The sequence below is a fragment of the Xiphophorus couchianus genome, chromosome 8, assembly GCF_001444195.1.
Source record: "Xiphophorus couchianus chromosome 8, X_couchianus-1.0, whole genome shotgun sequence".
Lineage (NCBI taxonomy): Eukaryota > Metazoa > Chordata > Actinopteri > Cyprinodontiformes > Poeciliidae > Xiphophorus > Xiphophorus couchianus.
In genome coordinates this window covers 3,055,446-3,075,148 of record NC_040235.1, presented here as the reverse complement: position 1 = coordinate 3,075,148, position 19,703 = coordinate 3,055,446, and the positions used below count along the sequence as shown (strand labels likewise).

General features: G+C 41.9%; 1 protein-coding gene across 4 annotated transcripts in view; it reads right to left on the bottom strand.

Annotated features, from left to right (window-relative positions):
• The window catches only part of wdr7 (WD repeat domain 7), a 65,525-nt gene that overhangs the window by 30,471 nt on the left and 15,351 nt on the right, over nt 1-19,703 (bottom strand). For 2 of the 4 annotated variants that reach the window (XM_028025624.1, XM_028025626.1), the window contains 6 exons: nt 19,496-19,692; nt 16,779-16,876; nt 13,780-13,878; nt 9,306-9,424; nt 8,362-8,485; nt 3,612-3,725 (listed from right to left, as the gene is read on the bottom strand). In XM_028025624.1, coding sequence (XP_027881425.1) covers nt 3,612-3,725; nt 8,362-8,485; nt 9,306-9,424; nt 13,780-13,878; nt 16,779-16,876; nt 19,496-19,692 — 751 coding nt within the window. The remainder of the gene's footprint in view (nt 1-3,611; nt 3,726-8,361; nt 8,486-9,305; nt 9,425-13,779; nt 13,879-16,778; nt 16,877-19,495; nt 19,693-19,703) is intronic. The other 2 variants (XM_028025625.1, XM_028025627.1) reach the window with 1 other exon arrangement.

Below are 19,703 nucleotides of genomic sequence, written 5' to 3'. Positions count from 1 at the left end.
CGTCCCGTTCTGGGGACACCGAGGAACAATCATCAGAAACAATCGCCGCCCTCAGAGTCGCGGCTCCCAACATTTATCTCCACATGAGCTCAATCTGTTCGGAGGAGAAACGTGATCTGACCCGGCCGACCCCCCCAGGCCGGGGGATTGGATTAGACAGGGAGCGTGGCGTTTCAGCTAACCAAATCACAACTGGGCTAATGACACCGTGAGGTGAGGGCCTGCCTGACCTTTGACCTCTGACCTCAATCGCTGGGGAAGACAGAGGGGAGATATGAAGAGACAAAGATGGCGGAGAAGAAGAGAGACGGTACAAAGAAATCCCAGCAGATTTCTAAAATAAAATATAGTGGAAAAACGTGGAAAGCTGAGAGTTTCACTGAGGTCCATCCAGAACCAGAAGGAAACAAAAACGTCTCCCAGCTCAGTGGAAGTGGGTTTGTTTAGTGGGAAGGTGGTTGGGGCCTTTGACCTTGGAGAGGTCGACCTCTCCATCAGAGGATGGGACGACTCCCAGTCAGAGCCAGGATTCCCTCTAGTGGGAACCAGCAACACTGCTCTTCACCCAACAGTTAGAAAGGTAATAATAATAATAATAATGATAATAATAATAATAATAGTAAAAACAGTTTTTACCTGAAAGAGACACGTTTTAAAGCATGACTTGAAAATAAATGGATATTCAAAGAAATATTATCCCCTCAAACTTTCCTGCTGAATCACATCCTGGATGTGGATAAATAAGCATTAAAGTGGAAAAATTATGTGTTTTCCAGGCACAAAGTGCCATTTTATATCATAATCAACCTTCAGTTGTTACAAAAACAACATAGATATCAAATATGACATAAAATATTCGATATTTTAAGTGATTTAATGATTTGAAATTGGGCCTCTGTCTCTTTAAGAAGCTTCTGTTCTTTCTGAAACTCCGCCTCCAGGAAGTCACCCCAGCCTGCTTGTATGAGGCTCCTGATGCACAAATGGCCCCCTGCACAGATGTTCAAATTAAATAGAACCTTCTAGTTATTTAAATATTTACAATTAGTGTAAAAGTATCAAAGTCAAATCTTCTAAAAATGGAAAATGTTGGCAACACCGATTATTTCTTTAAATAACATTACTTTTTGACCTGTTCTGCACACAGACCTGCTTTAAATTAATTTGTTAAACTTGGTTAAATACAGCAAACGTTCCTAAAGAACCTTATTGTCAGAACAGATTTAATTTTGTTCATTTTTCCAATAGATGTCTAGAAAATTTGCAACATTTCTTTTAATAAGGCAAACAGAGAAATAATTTAAATTTCCCTTTCCAACTACAAATCTGACTACTTTATTGGCCTAATTAAAGTTTTGAATGCTCAGTTTATTGTTGAGAATGTAAAATAACATTTTGTTTGGCCCTCAAGTCGATTTTGGGTCATGTGACAAAAAGTTTGGACACACCAGCCTCAACAGATTACAGGAGGTTCTGTATTTCAGACCACCGTGCTCTACAAAACCAACCCGTGAGTTTTCATTAGCATTAAAATGACTTCAGCTAATTAAATAATACATTTTAAAGCTGCTTTTAAGGCTAAAATGTTTAATTATTGTTCAGTCTGATGTATTTAGCTGTTGTTGCTGCAGCAGAACTAATTTCATCCAAACCCAGAGTTCTGGTAATTAATGCCACCGATCCGGTTTGTGATTTAGAAAAAGTGAAATTCATTTTCTAATGCGTCTCTTCCCTTATATATGGGATGTTTCTCAGCAATAAGTCCTGCCCATACCGTGTGTGTGTGTGTGTGTGTGTGTGTGTGTGATGTGGATCCTAATAACATCCCCTGACACTGTTAGAGACATAATTACAGCACACACACACACACACACACACACACACACCACCAGGTCCAGGTGTGTGTGTGTCTCTGAGGCTTTGCAGCTGAGGCACTGAGCAACAAATGTCATCACATCCTGAACTCTGTGTGTGTGTGTGTGTGTGTGTGTGTGTGTGTGTGTGTGTGTGTGTGTGTGTGTGTGTGTGTGTGTGTGTGTGTGTGTGTGTGACAGGGACGGGGAGTCGACACATTGATGAGATGAGTCTATCGCCGTGGAAACAGGCTGAAGCCAGGTGATTGCACGGCTGTCGTCATGTCTGTCCTTTCGTCTTTGTGTCTTTAAAGGTTTCCCTCCTTTGTTTCGTCTTTAGCGACTTTTTAAAACTGGCTCACATCTCAGGAAACGCTGCAGATGATCTGTCATCATACACAGTGAAGCACGGTGGTGGTGGGATGATGATCACACGGCTACACAATGAAGTTAGTAAATATTCAGCAATATTATGGGATCTAGATGGACCTACATTTTCAGCCCCAGAGTTTTTGATCACTAATATTCCACAGCAACATAAATCGGGCGACTTGGTGAGAAAATGTTCAGGTTAAAAAGTGAAAGTGGAGCCTGTGTTTTCAGAGAAGGTGTGTGTTTCCACCTGTAGTGCAGGTGTCGGCCGTTTCTCACCTCCCCTCTGTGTAACAGGCGACCGATAAACGGCTTTTAACACCATTCAGGTTCAGTGGAACTCAGAGCGGCGCCGATGCAGAAACACTTACTGCGTTTGGCTTAAATACAGACTCAGCAGAGCAAATCGCCTGAGTTCAAGCTGCCCAGAGGTGATAAACAGGATCTCTGGGTTCCTCAGATCTACAGATCTACAGGCAGTTTGAGAGGAACAACCTTTAGTTCGACACCACAAACACCAGCAGAGGGAAGATATGAACACTTCACTTCCTTTTCCTTTACGTTTTCAAACTGATTCAAGAAGAAAGAACAGGAAAAGTTTTGGGTTATCAGAAAATGAAAAATGTCGTCCAAACTGATCAGTTAGTTTTAGATCCCTGGTCAACCACAAACATCACAGACTATGGAATCAAACTATCATTTTTCACTGTAAAAGAAAATAAAAGTCCATTAAAAGTAATTATTTTAGTTTTTTGTTTAGTTTAATTTATATCAGACCACTTGGATTAGTTAGGAGTTATTTTTATTTAAATCAGTTTAGACTAGCTTAGCATAGTTGAGCTCATCTTAGATCAAATCAGTGTGGAGAAGTTAAATTAGCTTTAGCTTAGTTCAGTTTAGCTGAGCGTAGATTAGCTTAGCATATGCTAGCTGAATTCAGTGTGGTTTAATTTATCTTGGTTTTCCAAAGTATTATTTGTCTTGTAGTTTTATTTAGCTCAGTGTTGTTTAGTTTTGTTTATTTCCGTTAGGTTTAGCTCAGTTTAAACATGTTAGCTCAGTTTAGCTCCATGTAGCATAGCTTAGCATAGGTTGTTTTAGTTTCATCTCTTCCTGGTTTTCATCATCTGATCTCAGTTTAATTTAGATAATTCTCATACAAACAAGAACCAAACTTTATTATATTTTCTGTTTAGACTCCAGTTTGACTGAATTTACTGAAACAGATTGATTTGTAGAACCTTTTGGATGAACTCTAGTCTTTATTATCTTTCCCAAAGAGTAATAGTGAAATGTGAAGTTTTATTTGTTTGAGAGCAGATAAATGACCTCTGTTTGACCTTCACGTTGTATTTAACCTGAGTGTTGTCGTTTCGTTGCCGGTACCTGCTGTGATGTCATCGTCGGTCACGTCCATCTCCTCCTCTGGAGCCTTGGTTTCCACTGGTTGAGCCTCCGGAGGGGGCGGGGCTTGAGGCGCGGTCTCTGTTGCTGTTCCAGCTGCGGAAAACCAGCCGAAAACCTTTGGTTAGGACATAAAACCAGCAGGTGTCGCTGCAGGCAGCAGGGCGGCAGCGCTGCTGGTGTGTGTGAGGAAAACCTCATCAGGTTGGCCTCATTAAGAGGCTAACTGCTCTGGTTAAGCAGCTAATAAAGGTTTATTGGGCCTCCCTGTTATCCAGAGAATAAATGACAGAATTATCTTCGCATTGCCAATTAAGAGCGGATTTTAATTAGCAGCTGAAGCTAATGAATGATAACGCTCTAATGAACGCAGCGGCTAAAGGTAACAGAGTCAACACCGCTCTAATCTGTGGGGAAACACACACACACACACACTCTGATAAATGAGTGCAAACACTCCGCTGGACACACTGATGTCTGTTTCCTGCAGAAATGTAACAAACCAAAGAGAAAAAAAGACATCAGTAACTAAAACATCACAAACAATTTCATACGGCCAATAAAACACCTCTAATTACAGAGTGTGTAATTACCCTGATAAATCCTGGTTAACACAGCGCTTCATGTTCCAATTAACCTGCTGAGACTCTGCAGACAGCTCAGTAACGACTTCTCACACACACACACACACACACACACACACACACACACACACTCTGACAGAAGACCAATACGCCGCCTGATTGCTGATTATTCGTCTGGAACATTAAAGTGATAAAAACTTAATTGGACTTAATTAAAACATAACAGATGCTAGGTTGTGGCTGAACAGAAGGAAAACTGTTTCCACCGGGGAAACTCAGCAGAAAGGTCCGGTTCTAACGACGCTCTAATTAACCGGGCAGAACCAGAACATGCCCAGATTTCCAGGCTGTTTTCACACTGATGGTCCGGTAGACTCGGTTCCATTGGGATCAAACATCCGTTTCATTTTCTGCTGAGTCAAACCAGTAAAACCTGTTCCCCTCCTGGCCTGTGGGGGCGCTGCACCAAGACCCACTGAAGGAAACGACATTGAAAAGACACTGAGTGCAACTTCCTCCTTCAGCAAGTGGAAACTAAAATCAGGCGTCAGATTTTTAGTCATAAAAACTTGAGCCATTTCTCCCGTCAGCGCTAGGCTAGCACGTCTGGTTTGGTTGTGTTTACCCAGAATGCTTTGCACTGTAGTCCACTTCCTGACTAGAGTTTGCATTCACACCTCCACAAATGAACTAGAGTTGGATTAAAGTGGATTAAACAGGTGGGATTAGGTTTATTTTAAATGGCTAACTTCACACACAATGTCTCAAAAACAACCATAGTTATTATTTTTACATGGACAGTAATGTTTGGTATGTTTTATATTTTTACAGCTTCGTTTGAACATTTTACAGAGAAACTGTAAAATGAGAACTAAATTAATCAGTGATATTTTAATAATTTATTACTGTTTTTATTAATTTCAGTAAATGTCTCAGTTCTTGATATTTTTACTTTAATTTTTCCAACTGCTTTTCCTCCATAAGGTAACAGCCAACGCTGAACCTCAAACAGAATCACCTGCAGACAGACTTTCATGTTTTGTTTTCTCTCCTTTTTTTGTTCCAAATGATTTATTTTTCATTTCACAGAGACTGTGAAATGAAAAGGATGTGGAAGCGGAGCGAGCCGCTGGGCCGGCTGTGCTTTAAAAACATCAAGAAGTGAATGTTTTAAACAGCAGACAGGAGGAGGAGGTCCAGGAGGTTAACAAGGCATGCTGGGAGCAATGTGTCATGGCTGACATGACAAGCTTGACCTTGGAGCACGCCATCACGCCCCCACCCTCCCACTTATCCCGCATCCCTCCTCCGCCTCCCCCCCGTTTCACACTGATGAAACCGGCGCTGCAGCTTGTCCTGAAAAGCTGCAGATTAAAACTCCAGTTAGCCGCTAGCAAGGAAAACAAACCATTACCACCAGCAGACAGGAACAAACCCAGAATTACTAGAGAACGACTAAAAGAAACCAGAAGATTCTGTTTTACACAAGAAAAATATTAACTTTTTAATCACTAACAGTGGTGGTAAACTGCAGCATGGTGGTGGCAGCATCATGCTGTGGGGATAGAGATAAATCCAGGACAATCCTGGAAGAAAACCTCTTAAAGGCTGGAGATGTTGACGATGTTTGTATGAGAAAGATTAAGTGGATCAAAAACTGTAAAAGTTAATTTATCAACACAATTTTAATTTATGAAGCTAAAAATGACGTAATAAAAACAAAGCCTGTCGTAGCGTTTGCTCACTACGTTAGAAAGGTTTTTACTGTTTCTGTCGGTCTGATTAGCGTTTAGTTTGACATGGAAAATGTTTAACCTAAACTCCAGACTTTTCCATCCCTAAATTATTCCCATCCTGTGATCTTCTGGAAGCAGCAGCGTCTGAAGGAAACACCTGAATCGATCCGCTAGAGGCGGGAAACGCCGCCGAGCCGAGGCAGCGAGCAGAGAGCAGAGAGCAGAGCCCGGCTGACCTTTCACCTGGAGGCGTTTAAAGGGACAGAACACAAAGGACGGACGGGTCGGTAGGAACCGGCCCGTTAGCGGCGCCTGCAACATGGCCGCTGTGTCTAATTAGCCACAGCAGGCTGGAAACACGCGAAGGCGGCTAATCGAACAGAACCGCTGCTTGATCGGGAGCGCTGAGCGTAACCTGGAAGGCTGCCGCACAGATGCTCCAGAAAACAATACAAGCAGCAGAGGAGGAGTCCAGGCTGCAGGGTCAAAGGTCACTCACACAGGAAGACAGACGATCACCCAGAGTCCCTCACATTCATGTCCATCCTGTAAACAAAACTCCCAGGAGGCAATTGGCCTCACAGGACGAATCAGGAGTCAAACTGACTGAGAAAAACTTTGATCAGCCAGAAACTACTTCCTGTTTCTGCAGCTGCTGCAGCGCCACCTGGGCTCAGCTGGACAAATGAAGGAACTGCAACTAGGAGGCGTAAAAGAACTAGATGGACTAAATGAAGTAGAACTGGATGAAGTAGAACTAGATGAAGTAGAACATGAGGATCTAGAATGAGAACTAAATGAGCTCTTAGAACTAGAACAGATAGACGTTTGGTCTGAAGAAAATTGTCTTTTTCTTTCTGTATGTAAACTTCTGGTTTCAGCTGCAAAGGATTCATTCATTCATTCATTCATTCATTCATGTTGGGTTCTATAGAACTGGGTCCACTGGACCCATTTCTCATATAGAAACAAACCAAATTCAACTGACAGGACAAAAAGTTTTCTATAACCTCCTGACTAGAACCAGACCAGAACCAGAACCAGACCCAGAACCAGAACCAGACCCAGACCCAGACTGCTGCAGTGGTTCTGTTCCCCTCCAGTCCCTCTAGATTCATCTGGACCCCTCCCGACTCCTCCGGACCGCTCCAGAACCCTGCTGGGATTTTTCCGGGTCTCCACCGCCAGCCGGAGTCGTCTTACGGGCCGGCCTGCTCCGGGGATCGGATTCGGTGACCCTTTGACCTCTCTCTATCTCCATCTCCCTCAGTCCCCCGCCTGCGGTCCTGCTGCGGTAACACAACACTGACCGGTGCCCGTTGCTATGGCAACCGCTCCCCCGAGAGACTCCCAGCATCCTCTGCAACCGCGGCTCCTGCGCTCAGACGCATGCAGCATTTCAGGAGGCGGTTTCTAGTAAAGCAAGGTGCAGATTCACCTTTCTTCCCATCAGCAGGTCTAACTATAGCCAGCGGAGCGACGCCAGGGAACAGAGCAACGCCCGCTTCCTGCGCCGCAGCAGCCAATCAGCAGCAGGGAGGCAGCGACATCATCAGAGACAAACCAGAAACACGAGACAAGCAGCAGAAATTCAACTGTGTGGTGGCGACGACTTCACCTTCATACTGCTGTCCACCGTGACTTTAAATTGTTTTTTTTATGTCTGATTGATTCATAGAAACCAAATAAACCTTCATATGAGGAAGGTCAGAACCCGGACCGGTCAGAACCAGAACCGGATCATTAAACCTTCATCAGGGTTTGACATGTCCATTAAAAAAACCACTGGAGGATACGGATTCATACTTCACATTCAACTGTCACAGCTCTCTGTCCTTCTTAGACAGTTTGTAAAGAATAAATAAAAAGTTAAGGAATAAATTCACAGAACATCTATCTAACAGAACTTTTATTTTGAAAACTGGGGAAGGAAAGAAACCAAAACCAAGATGGAGGACAGAAAAGCAGATGGTGAAGTGGATCGTAAAATCAATGATTGATGGATGGATGGATGGATGGATGGATGGATGGATGGATGGATGGATGGATGGATGGATGGATGGATGGATGGATGGATGGATGGATGGATGGGATGGGATGGGATGGATGGGATGGATGGATGGATGGATGGATGGATGGATGGGATGGATGGGATGGATGGATGTTTCATATAAAAACATAAACCATCTTATTTCCCACACCCCGCTCTGTTCTGATTGGTTGGTCGTTATGACATCACCAGGCCCCTCCCATCGTTGTTCCATAAGAACTCTGCCTAAAGTTTCAGCTGAACTGTTTGGGATGTAAATGTGTGACCAGCAGGAACTGGCTCGGCCCGGTCAGCGTCTCCAGAACCTCAGAACCCATCGGCCTGTAAAACCTTCGTCCTCCTAAAGTCAGGATGAAACTTACGGGAGCTGACCGTGTCCACATACTGGGGCAGGTACAGAGCCCAGGCATCGATGGTGTCCTTCCGACCGGACTGTCCGATCCGCCTCAGCTCGGCCAGGAGGAGAGCCTGCGCCGCTTCCCGGACCTAAACAAATGAAACGGGTCAGAACAATATTCAATCATCTATACAAAGAACGTCATGAGAAGAAATCAAATAAATATCAGAAATGGTATTTTACACAGAAGCAACCTTTCCTAACGTTGTCCCCCAAGTCAGAGAGAAAGTCCATCCCTGACTCTACAAGCCGAAGGGTAAAGGTTAAAGGTCATGACAGAGGATCACTGAACTAGCTTGGTTTGTTTGGAAGAGCTGAAGGAAAAAGCCTCTGGAAGAAGGGAAAGACTTGTGGAACCACAGAACAAACGTCTGGACAATGTTTGGAGGCAACCAACCACAGCACATCTTGTACAGTAGAGGCAGGGTGGTGATGTGGGCTTGTTTTACAGCCACAGCCCCAGAGAACCAAGCAGTCTTTGGTCCGTGGTCTACTGAGCGATATGGCATGGTTATCGTAGTGGAGATCGCAGGCAGCTTGTCTGATACGTTTCCATTATCTGTCTCATACGGGTCGATCCCAGCAGCAACCATTTTGTTGATATACATTTTTCTGGCACATTGGTCCAGAGTGTTTATCTTTTTGTTCGTTGATCTTGAAGCCACGGTTCATCCATGCTTTGCCTACCAAGATAGCGGCGGATCACTTTCAGTTCAGAGTTGTGGGAACTATATGTTGATCTCTTAACCAAAGTATTAAAAACTGGGTTGTCAACATGACAATCGTCCCAAACAACACCGAATCTTTAACAGAATGACTGAATAAGAACTGAATCGATGGTCTAGTCAATGCCCAGACTTCCTGTTTCAGGAAGCCATGCAGAAACAGCTCTCTCAGATCTCTGCGTACCTCCAGACATCGGTCCTGCCATCTTCTGGCCAGCATCTCCAGCAGAGGTGGTCTGTACTTGTCCAGGCCGAGGAGGTCCGGCAGCATCACGCAGTGCATGGCGGCCAGCTGGCTCCACCCTGCACACAAAGACGCCAAAGATCAGCAAAATCCACCCAACCCAGTTTCTATGGTGCTGATCCACAAGCGTCACTGCTGCCATATAAAAACGCCGCTTCGCCGTCGTTTAGCAGCGACACGTAACATAAAATGGTTTAGATCAATGTTTCTCAAACATTTTCAGGCTCAGGATCGTTTTACCCATTTAGCAAAATCTCACAGATCACCAAACTCTGAATTAGCTGCAACACCAACAGAAATGAAAATATTCATCTCTTAACCCACTTATTGTTGTTCTTAGGCTGTTTGCCAAAGCCAGAAACATGTTTATTCAGGGCATTTTTACTTACTTACAGATTCTGAAATTATGGATTTCCAATTGTGTCAAACACATGGAAATCAAAAGAGAAGTTGCTCTTTACTACCAAGTGTTGTGTGCATTAATTACATTTAGAGTTATTTATAATTTAGAAGCACAATCAAAAAAAATAGACTTGAGTTAAATATGAAATTATCCACCAATTTCAACCGGTTGTATTTAATTATGTTAATCATTTTAATTAAATAAAGCTAATTAAATAGGTGTTGATGTGTGGGCAGAGCACGATAAGCAAGCAAGGTCGTAAAAAAGGAAGCACAGTTCTCACCAACTGAGACTCAAAAGAATCGACTCAATGGTGAACGATTCATTAAACTCTCAGCAGGTAAGATTTAGTTTTAGAAATCCAGGTGTTGTTTTCTTTCCACCGGTTTCGTCAGGTTTCCCTCTGAGTGACCCATGTTAACACAGTCCTGTGGTAAGCTAGCTGTTTGGGTCGCGCTAACGTCCGGGAGCACAGTTTGAGAAAGACTGGTTTAGAGTTTTAATATAACAGCAGTGACATTCTCTCTCTCACACACACACACACACACACACACACACACTCCTTTAGTCTTCACATGACTTCAGTGAAAACACGTCGTCTACCGCCGTGGTTAGAGCAAACTCATCATTTCTGCTCACCACAGTGTCTGATGGCGTTAAAACATCTCAACAACAACAGAGAAACATCAGCGTGAGGTAAACAACACACCATACTTTGGTTCAAACAAATGAATTTAAATTTATAGATGTGAAAAAACAAGAAAACCTGGAAGGTTTTCTGAAGAAACGACAAAGATGTGACGAAAGAAAACATTTAAAAATGTCTCCGTGTCGCCTCACATCTGGCAGCGTCGGTCTGAGACAAAAACATTCATATTTTAGACCAAAATATGCAGCAAGCTTTCCATCTGGGAGACGGGAACAGACTAAAACATCCGCCGATGCGTCACGTTTCACCTGGCCCACATATATCAGATCAATATATGGTTTCCACTACATGTGAGGGATGGAGGGAAGATGGTTTTAACGCAGGAAAGAAATTTCAGGGGAAATTTCTTTACCAGTTTCCATCTTTGAACTTACCTTTTCCAACGAGATAAACAGAGAAAACTAGAAATGTTAGAACAGTTCTGAGATACATCCGGACCAAAAATGCCACAACACAACAAATTTACTTTTTTGCAAAAAATTGAAAATCAAACTTTAATAAATATGTTAAATAACTTAAATACTTCATTAATAAAATAAAGGCACAAAAATATAAGGCAAAAATCTTTTATATATTTCTTCTGTCCACCGTTAAATAGTTTTAATTGAAAAACAATAATTCACCTAAATTTCAATGTATGCTTTCCATATTATTAATGTATTATATAAATTATTGAAACATAAAATTAATTTTATATGCATTCTGTTATCAACATCGTTTTATTAGTGATATGTATAAATTATTTATTTAACGTTTTGTTTATTGCATCGTGGCTCTTTCAGCTCTTAACAGTGAGAGATTGACTGATTTATTCTCAATTTAATTCCAAAGATAAAATATGAAATACGGTGAAAGTTTCATGTATATTTTCATTTTTCAAATCAAACTAAGAAATTTATTTTTAAAAAATCACGATGAGTAAATCCAGTTTTAAGTTGCAAGAAGCAACAATTATAAAGTTATTTTATTTTAATGTGTTGAGATTTAAACTCAGAAAAGATGAATCAGTCAATCTATACTTAATCTGTTTCACTGTCCTGCAGAAACTTTAAATGTTGGATAAAATAATGTTTTTAAAGTCTGAAACTTTTCTTCTATTTCAAGCAGAAACAGACTAAAACTCAGGAAAATACAAACTAATTTTGTCTAAATATATTATCACCAATATTAGATATTCCCTAATATATCTTACTTTTTTACATTAGACAAAAATAATCCCAAATAAATATCCCAAAAAAAGTAGTCACAATAATGTTAATTTTATTTAATTTAATAGTTTCAACATAAGTCCAACAATTTCTCTAATTTATTCCAACACAATAAGTAGATAATGTTTTTATTTCTGCAGGGCAGCGGCCGTTTTCTGGTCGTTATAATACTGCAGTCGATGTTAAAAGCTTCAGAAAATAGTTTTAGGTACAAGCCGAGAATGAGTCTGTGTGCATGCTTGCTGTTCCCATCATCAATAAATATTCTGACAAACTCTGCTTTTGCCACGCTAGCTGGAAATTAAAGTACAAGAAGCTTTGAAAAGGCACTTCACGGCCCCAAATGCAAACAACAAGCCTTTAAGAAATATGCAAGCACGTTCCTAGTGTAAATAAAAGGGCTCAACGATAAAAGCCAACATCCTGTAGGAACACTGGGAAGAAAAGAATGAGTTTGACATCAGGTTAAAGTGTTTGCACCAAAGTTCATTTAGAGTCAAACCTGAAAAAATTAAATAAAACATCAGTTATCATTCAGCCTTTCACCAGTTTCAAACAAAATACAGTCTCAGATGAGCTGCTGGTGAAAAGGACGGCGCTGCTGAGCCCTGCTGAACTTTATTTCTTACATTTTAGGCTCAGCTTGTGTTGCAGTTTTAATGGAGACCCATTCCCCTCTTCTAGCTAAAGACATGACTGAAATAGCAAGCATACAAACAGCACAGAGACTGAAACACCAGGACTGAAAGAAAAAACAAGGAGGGACCCCACAGCACTGCAAACAAGAAGACAAACAGAACAGAATGTGAGGACAGGAGGTGTCAGTGCGCTCTCACACCGTCAGCGCTGCCCTACATGCATTTCTATCTGGAAAGTCAAACTGTTGGCCGATGACATTCTGCTTGTTTCCAAATTTAGAAAAACACGAGTTACAGGTTCATAAAATGCATTTTTAAACTATTTTCATACTGATGTGATTAGATGGTAATAAATAAACTCTTCCTAGGATTTGGTTACCTTTCCAGTGTAGTACTTCAACTGTGCAAAAGTCTTGGGTCATGAGTATAGACTTAGACTTAGACTTGTACTTTACTGATCCCTTGGGAAGACTCCCTCAGGAAATTGAAGAGTGGTATAGTTGGGTGGTAACTAATTATATTTACTCAATTACACTTACTTGAGTAAGGTTTTTGAAAAAAGTATTTTTACCTTTTACTCTTACTTGAGAAAAATTTGAAACTGCAATGGAAGCACTTTTCATGAGTCACATGGTCAACAACCAGATGTTAGAACGATGAAGACAACGATAGGAAGTGGAAGGACAATGATGGCACGATTTTTAATACAAACTTATTCATGTGATTTTAATTTTTTTTCTTATTTAATGGAAACAAAACAATTGCAAACGTATCTAAAATTTTCTTTACATTAGAGGAATATAAACAAAGTTCTACAATCATTTGTAATAGAAACAGTCAGTAAATTATTTGTTTGCCGATTTTGACACAGTTGTTTAGACTTTAATCCATTCAATGACTATATTAATTTTAGTGTAATTATCCTGCATGATGTTATAAATAGAAAAGTAAAGAATTTATCCTTCAAATTTTAATACTGACTGGTTAAACTTTAAAATAGATCAACATCTTTTAACAAAGGGATAAAAGACTGAAGACTTTTGCACAATATTTTATACTTCAGAAATCCAAACAGGCCTGATTCAGAGAGTCACATGAATTTCCCCGAAGCGTTTTGAAACACCTGAGTTTAAATCTGCAGCGTGTCTGATCTGAGAGCGAACTGAGACCAACAAAGACATGAAGACATTTTCAACCCAAAACAAGGACAAAGACTGGAGCTATAGACCTGAGGCGAAGAGCAGACACTGTGGGGGAACAAGACTGATGCAAGAAAGGAGAAACAAGGTGGGCAGATTGGAAAGGAACAGAGAAGAAGAGCGAGGAGGCGAGGACGTATGAAGCCGAATGCACAGAGAGGAAACCCAACGGGAGGAGAGGCAGAGGGAATGGAGGCTCTCTGCAGAAAGCATGGATACGGCTGCAAACTTTCCCTAAGCGGCACATCAGTCTGTACCTTCGTTGACTGAGGGGATGTTATGAGAGCCAAGGGCCCCCTGAGGGTGGACCCCAGGGGCCCCTGGAGCCCCAGCAGCGGCAGCAGCAGTGCTGGCAGCTTGGAAAGGAAGAGAAGGAGAGAAAATAGTCGAGAAGAAAAGAAAAAGGTTAGAAATATGACAGAAGAGCTGCCAGAGGAGGAAGGAAGTCAGGAAAACAAAACAAGAAGTGAATTAAATCGACATTCAGACAGACAGGAACTACAGGAAGTTATTAGCTTCAGTTAGCTATTAGCTTCAGTTAGCAATGTAACCCAATATTTGCTGCTTTTCCCCCTAGTCCAGCTGAGTTTCTAAGCTCTTGGCTAGCTTCTATTAAAAATCTGCTAATCATAATCAATATTTACAGCGTAAACATAAAACTAAACACTTCACTCACTAAAAACCAGTTAGTTTTTAAAAAACCACCTTCTACTAAACTGCAACCAAAACAAGATGGCTGCTGCCCCCTGCTTCCAACAGGAAACAGTCACCTTAAAGACATATTCAGTTTCTGAATTTATTAATAAAAGATAAAACAAAAAAAAATTTCAAATAATGTCATTTACCCCTGGGTCAAATTGCAGAACTGTTAATGATTATAAAAGGTAATTTTCTGCTCGTTAAACCATTAATTAACTAATTTAACATTTATTTAGTTCTGTTTCAAAGTGGGCGAATTCTTTTTCTTGGCACTATTCATCCAGAAAGAAACAAAATATTGAAACTTAAAAAGAAAATTTCAAGGAAAAACTGTAAAAGGGAAAATAATAATACATGTTTGCATTTTATTTTGTTTTTTCCCCAACACTTAAAGTTTGCTCAAATTTCAGATGATAATTGGATAGAAGAGACACCGATTGTTTCAAACCAAAGATGGCAGTGCTGCATTTTACTGCATTTTGCTGCATTTTGCTGCATTTTGCTGCATTTCCAACAAAACAGGCAACCAGACGAAGATGGGACAAAAAAACATAAAAATCCCAAAACTGGAAATCTAACACCATTTTCCAGCTACTGGTGGATGATGTGAGTTTTTGTCACAAAATTTTCAAATCAAAATGAATCACAGACCAAGAAAACAAAACACAAAAACTAAACTCAAACAAATATGGAGCATTTTTTGTAGAAGAGGAATTTTATTCATTGTAGATCCAAAATTTAAAAAGAAATTAGCATATTTGCTTATCAAAAAGGGTTACTTATTGGCTTTTTTTTCTGTTCTATAAAAAAGGTTTTGCATCACTTTCTTTTAAAACACTTGTCATATTTAGAAAAGTTTAATAAATTAATTAAAAGCTGATTTTAGTGCAGCAAAGTTGCCTTTCAGTTAAAATCTCTAAATAAATGTTGTTGGGTTTTATTTTCCATTTTCCATTGTAACAAGATTATGTTGGTAATAATTTAAAATACAGTTTAATAAACTGATATTACTATTGAACTTTGGACACTTAGAACTGATTTGTTTTTATTTTATTATTTATTCTGGTGTGTTTATGTGGGAGTGGCCTCTATAGGTTATAACTCTGTAAAATGTCTGTTTACATGTTGGTCTAAAAATAGGAATAAAAGTCAAAGTGGGGAAAAAAAAAATCACTTTTCTTTGTTCAAATTCATCAAAATTGTAGAATCATGTTTTAGCTCAGATAATTGGACTCTGGTTAAATGTTCTGGTTCTGGTTCTGATCTGTGCAGGAAACCAGGAGCTAAAGTGCAGAAAATCTCCCCATTGTTCCCATTGAGGAAAAGCGGGACGGACTGGGACTGTGTGTGTTCCTGCTGCAGAACATCAGAGGGGCCTCCTGGCTCGATTTCCATGTGAAAGGAGCCACAGCGCGGGGGCTCTAGGGGCACCAGGGGGACCGGGTCGGACCGGGCCGGGCCTCAATAGGCGTGTGGTTTGAATAAGTCCACACGCTTGTCATGCTTGGCCTCAATTAAGGCGGGACAATAGCAGGGAAGCCCCGCCTCCACAGCGTCCAGGGGGTGCCACTGTGTGTGGGTGTGTGTGTGTGAGGGTGTGTGTGTGTGTGTGGAGGGGGCAGATGGTGGCAGCTGGTTAAAACCTCCCCTACAGTGAGGCGCAGCAGCTTCACCTTCCTGCTTCATCTGCAGCCACAACGTTTTGTTTAATCGGCCGAAATGAATTAAAAACGTTTCATTTGTCTGAATAAACGGCCTAAACAAAGCCCAGGTCAGGGGAGCGAAGAATGTTTTCAGAGCAAGGCTGTGTGGGTTAGATGTGAGTAGTTAGTGTCCAACCTGGTTCACTTTCATCCCTTCATTTCACCAACATGAACAGACAGACTCATCACTATTCCACCTCGTCTCACTTTAGTTGGGTTCTGATCCAGATCCAGTCGGACCAGGTGGCCACAGTTAAAATACTTCAGTTGGTTGGTTTGATTTAGTTGGTTTAGTTGGAAAATTTGCCAGGATAAAATGTATTTATGCCTTTTTCCTCAAAGGTTTAATGTTTTTCTTGGTTGGAAAACAAAAACAAATTGGTTGTTTAAAAATAACATTTCCTTTAGTAGATATTTAATTTAAAAAGTGTCGTGTAAAATTAGCTGCACCGAGTCTAATTTAGTTAATTTAGCAGGTTTCAGTTGAAATGGAACCTAATGAAAAAGTTTAAACGCTATGAAAACGTTTTAGTTCCAGATTTTTACTCCAGACAGGCAGATAAAATACATTAACAACTTATTTTGTAGTGATAGCTCATAAAAACGTTAGAGCAATTTAACCCGCTAGAACTTTTATTGGATGATTTTGAGCAACGTGGCGAAACGTTTGACACCTCTGGCCTAGAGGGCCGCTTAAGACGCCACGGCGGGCCGGATTTGGCCCTCGAACCTTGAACCTGACACGTCTCTGCGGGGTTAACCGCCGGTGGGCTGCATTATAAACCCCACCCGCCCCCTCGCCAGGCAGGGCCTCAGGGGCGTCCGCAGCGAGCGCACCCTCCTTTTGTAGTTACCTTGTTTGATCTGGGCCTGTAGCGCCGGGTTGGAGGGCTGGGGGGGGGCGGCGGGCGTCCTCCGAGGAGACTCCGGGGTTCCTCCTGGTCTGGGGGGCCTGGGGGGGCAACAAAGAGGAGCCATCAAATATTAACGAGGCGGGGGGGCAGAGACAGGAAAACAAGACCATCCACAGCAAACAGCAGGAGGGAGGTCTCACTCTGACTCATTCTGCTCTCCTCAAGCTAGCACTGTGTGTTCAGGTGTGTGTGTGTGTGTGTGTGTGTGTGTGTGTGTGTGTGTTGGGCTCCAGCCTATTGAATTTTGGGTGCAGTCCTCCCTGAACAGACTGGAGGCGCCGAACTTTCACAGAGAGACACACAAACACTTCCAATACAACGATCGATGGCACCGTCGATGCCGGTTGCTAGGCGACAGATCACTCCCAGCGAGAGGACGAGGAGGAAGAAGAAGAAGAAAAGCACAAACTTCAGAGACGGGACAGAAACAACAGTCTGGGACGAACCCCAAAGATTAAAGTTCCAGACGTCTGGTTATAACCTACAGGTCCTGAACTTTGACTAGGCCGTTCTAACCCATGATGAATCTGCGTTGATCTAAACCATTGGTGTCCAACCTGCAGCTCCTGGGCCGCAAGTGGCTCTTTGGACCTTCCACACTGTGTCAGTTAACGTTTTTAAATACAGCTGGGAAAATAACAAATGCAAGTTTTAACAGTTTTCCACTGGATAAAGTCAAAGTGACATTTATTTTAACTTTCTTTATTTCTCATTAGTTGGAAAACTTGGCAAAATTATCCAACACCTAAAGACTAAAATGTACGTATCCTGTTTTTAACAAAGGTTTAATGTTTTTATTCATATAAGAACCTTAAAAAAACGCTGGGTATTTGAAAATAACTTTTATTTTAGTGGATATTTTCCAAACATTGCGTTTTGTTACAGGGAAATGTGACATTAGCGGCTTTAAGTGACTCTTATTTAGCTGGACTGAAGGCAAAATTTACCACTTTGAATCAAATAAAATCCCAATAAAAAGCAGAATTTGGTTGAAATGAGAAAAGTTTAAGCGCTATGAATACTTCCTTCAGGAGGCTCCAGACTTCGGATGCGTTTAGGTTTCTGCAGACGATCCGTGGAAATAAGCTGAAAGTTTCCAACTTCCTGTGAAGTCTCATCCCTCTGCAGCGGCTCCTGCCTTATTAAAGTCAAAGAGGAATCTTCACTTCCAAACCGGGACTAGTGAATATTTGACCATGTTTGGCTTTTTGGCTTTTTCATGTTCCCCATTTCAGATTGATGAGGTTCCTGTCTGTGTGTCCGACAGGGTTCTAGTATTTCATCATCACCTGCAGCTTTGTTTTGCTACAACTCGCCACCTCTTTCTTCTCCAGATAATGATCAACAGCAGCTCTGAGCCGCTGAGCGCCTACTGCTACTGGAAAGTCTGAAATGTTTCACCAGCAGTGGGTAATGATAATAAAGTCAAAGTTTGCCCAGTCAACAGGGTGCACAAGTTGAAACGTTAAGTTTTCATTTCAGTGAAGAGCGTCGTCAGGAGCTACTACAGACTCCAACATCATCAACTCTTTGAACGACCTGAAGGAGAAACAAGCTGTCAGCCACGATTCAAGGAACCAGCGAAAGATGAAGAAGAAAAAAGTTGAAGTCAACGAAGTCGAAATCGTCACAGAAGAAGAAGTCAAATTATTTGTCAAAGTCTTTGATAGAAAAGTTGAAGAATTAGGTTGATGAAGAAGAAAAAGATGAAGACTGGGAAGTTAGATCCTAAACTGGACAATAGATCCCAGACTGAGCAGTAGATCCCAGTAATCACAGACTGAGCAGTAGATCCCAGTAGATCTCAGACTGAGCAGTAGATCCCAGTAATCACAGACTGAGCAGTAGATCCCAGTAATCACAGACTGAGCAGTAGATCCCAGTAGATCTCAGACTGAGCAGTAGAGCCCAGACTGAGCAGTAGATCCCAGTAGATCACAGACTGAGCAGTAGATCCCAGTAGATCTCAGACTGAGCAGTAGAGCCCAGACTGAGCAGTAGATCCCAGTAGATCACAGACTGAGCAGTAGATCCCAGTAATCACAGACTGAGCAGTAGATCCCAGTAATCACAGACTGAGCAGTAGATCCCAGACTGAGCAGTAGAGCCCAGTAATCACAGACTGAGCAGTAGATCCCAGTAGAGCACAGACTGAGCAGTAGATCCCAGTAGAGCACAGACTGAGCAGTAGATCCCAGTAGATCCCAGACTGAGCAGTAGAGCCCAGTAATCACAGACTGAGCAGTAGATCCCAGTAGATCCCAGACTGAGCAGTAGAGCCCAGTAGAGCCCAGACTGAGCAGTAGATCCCAGTAGATCACAGATCTACTGACCTGATCCGTTCTCTGCTCTCTGAGTTTCAGGTCTCACTCGCTGGTTGATGAAATGTTGTGTTGCTGTTGGAGCAGCAAGACTGTGACCTTCCTGCTAAATCTTTCACAGCTCAATGGGAGCTCACACAGACTGTACAATCAGCTCACACACACACACACCCCCACACACACACCTGCAGGCCTGACGGTTTATTGTCTGTGTGAAAAATGTGACGATGTTCTCTGAGTTCAGCTCATTTGGACTCCTGGATCAGGAGTTTGTTTGTTTGTTTGTTTTGAACATGAACGTGTTCTCTGGGTAAAGTTTAGTGGAAGGCTGATTACCTGGCCGGGGCTTTCTTCATGTGCTCGCCTACGAAGGTGGCGTTGGTCATGCCCATCAGCGTGTTGGACAGAGAAATGGCCGACAGCAGGTGCTGCGTGGTGACGGCCCTGGACACGCCGTACGTCCCTTTCCCCACGATGTCGGACAGAGTCAGCTTCAGGCCGGCAGCCAGGGACAGCTGGCGCAGCAAAGACTCCTGGGAAATAT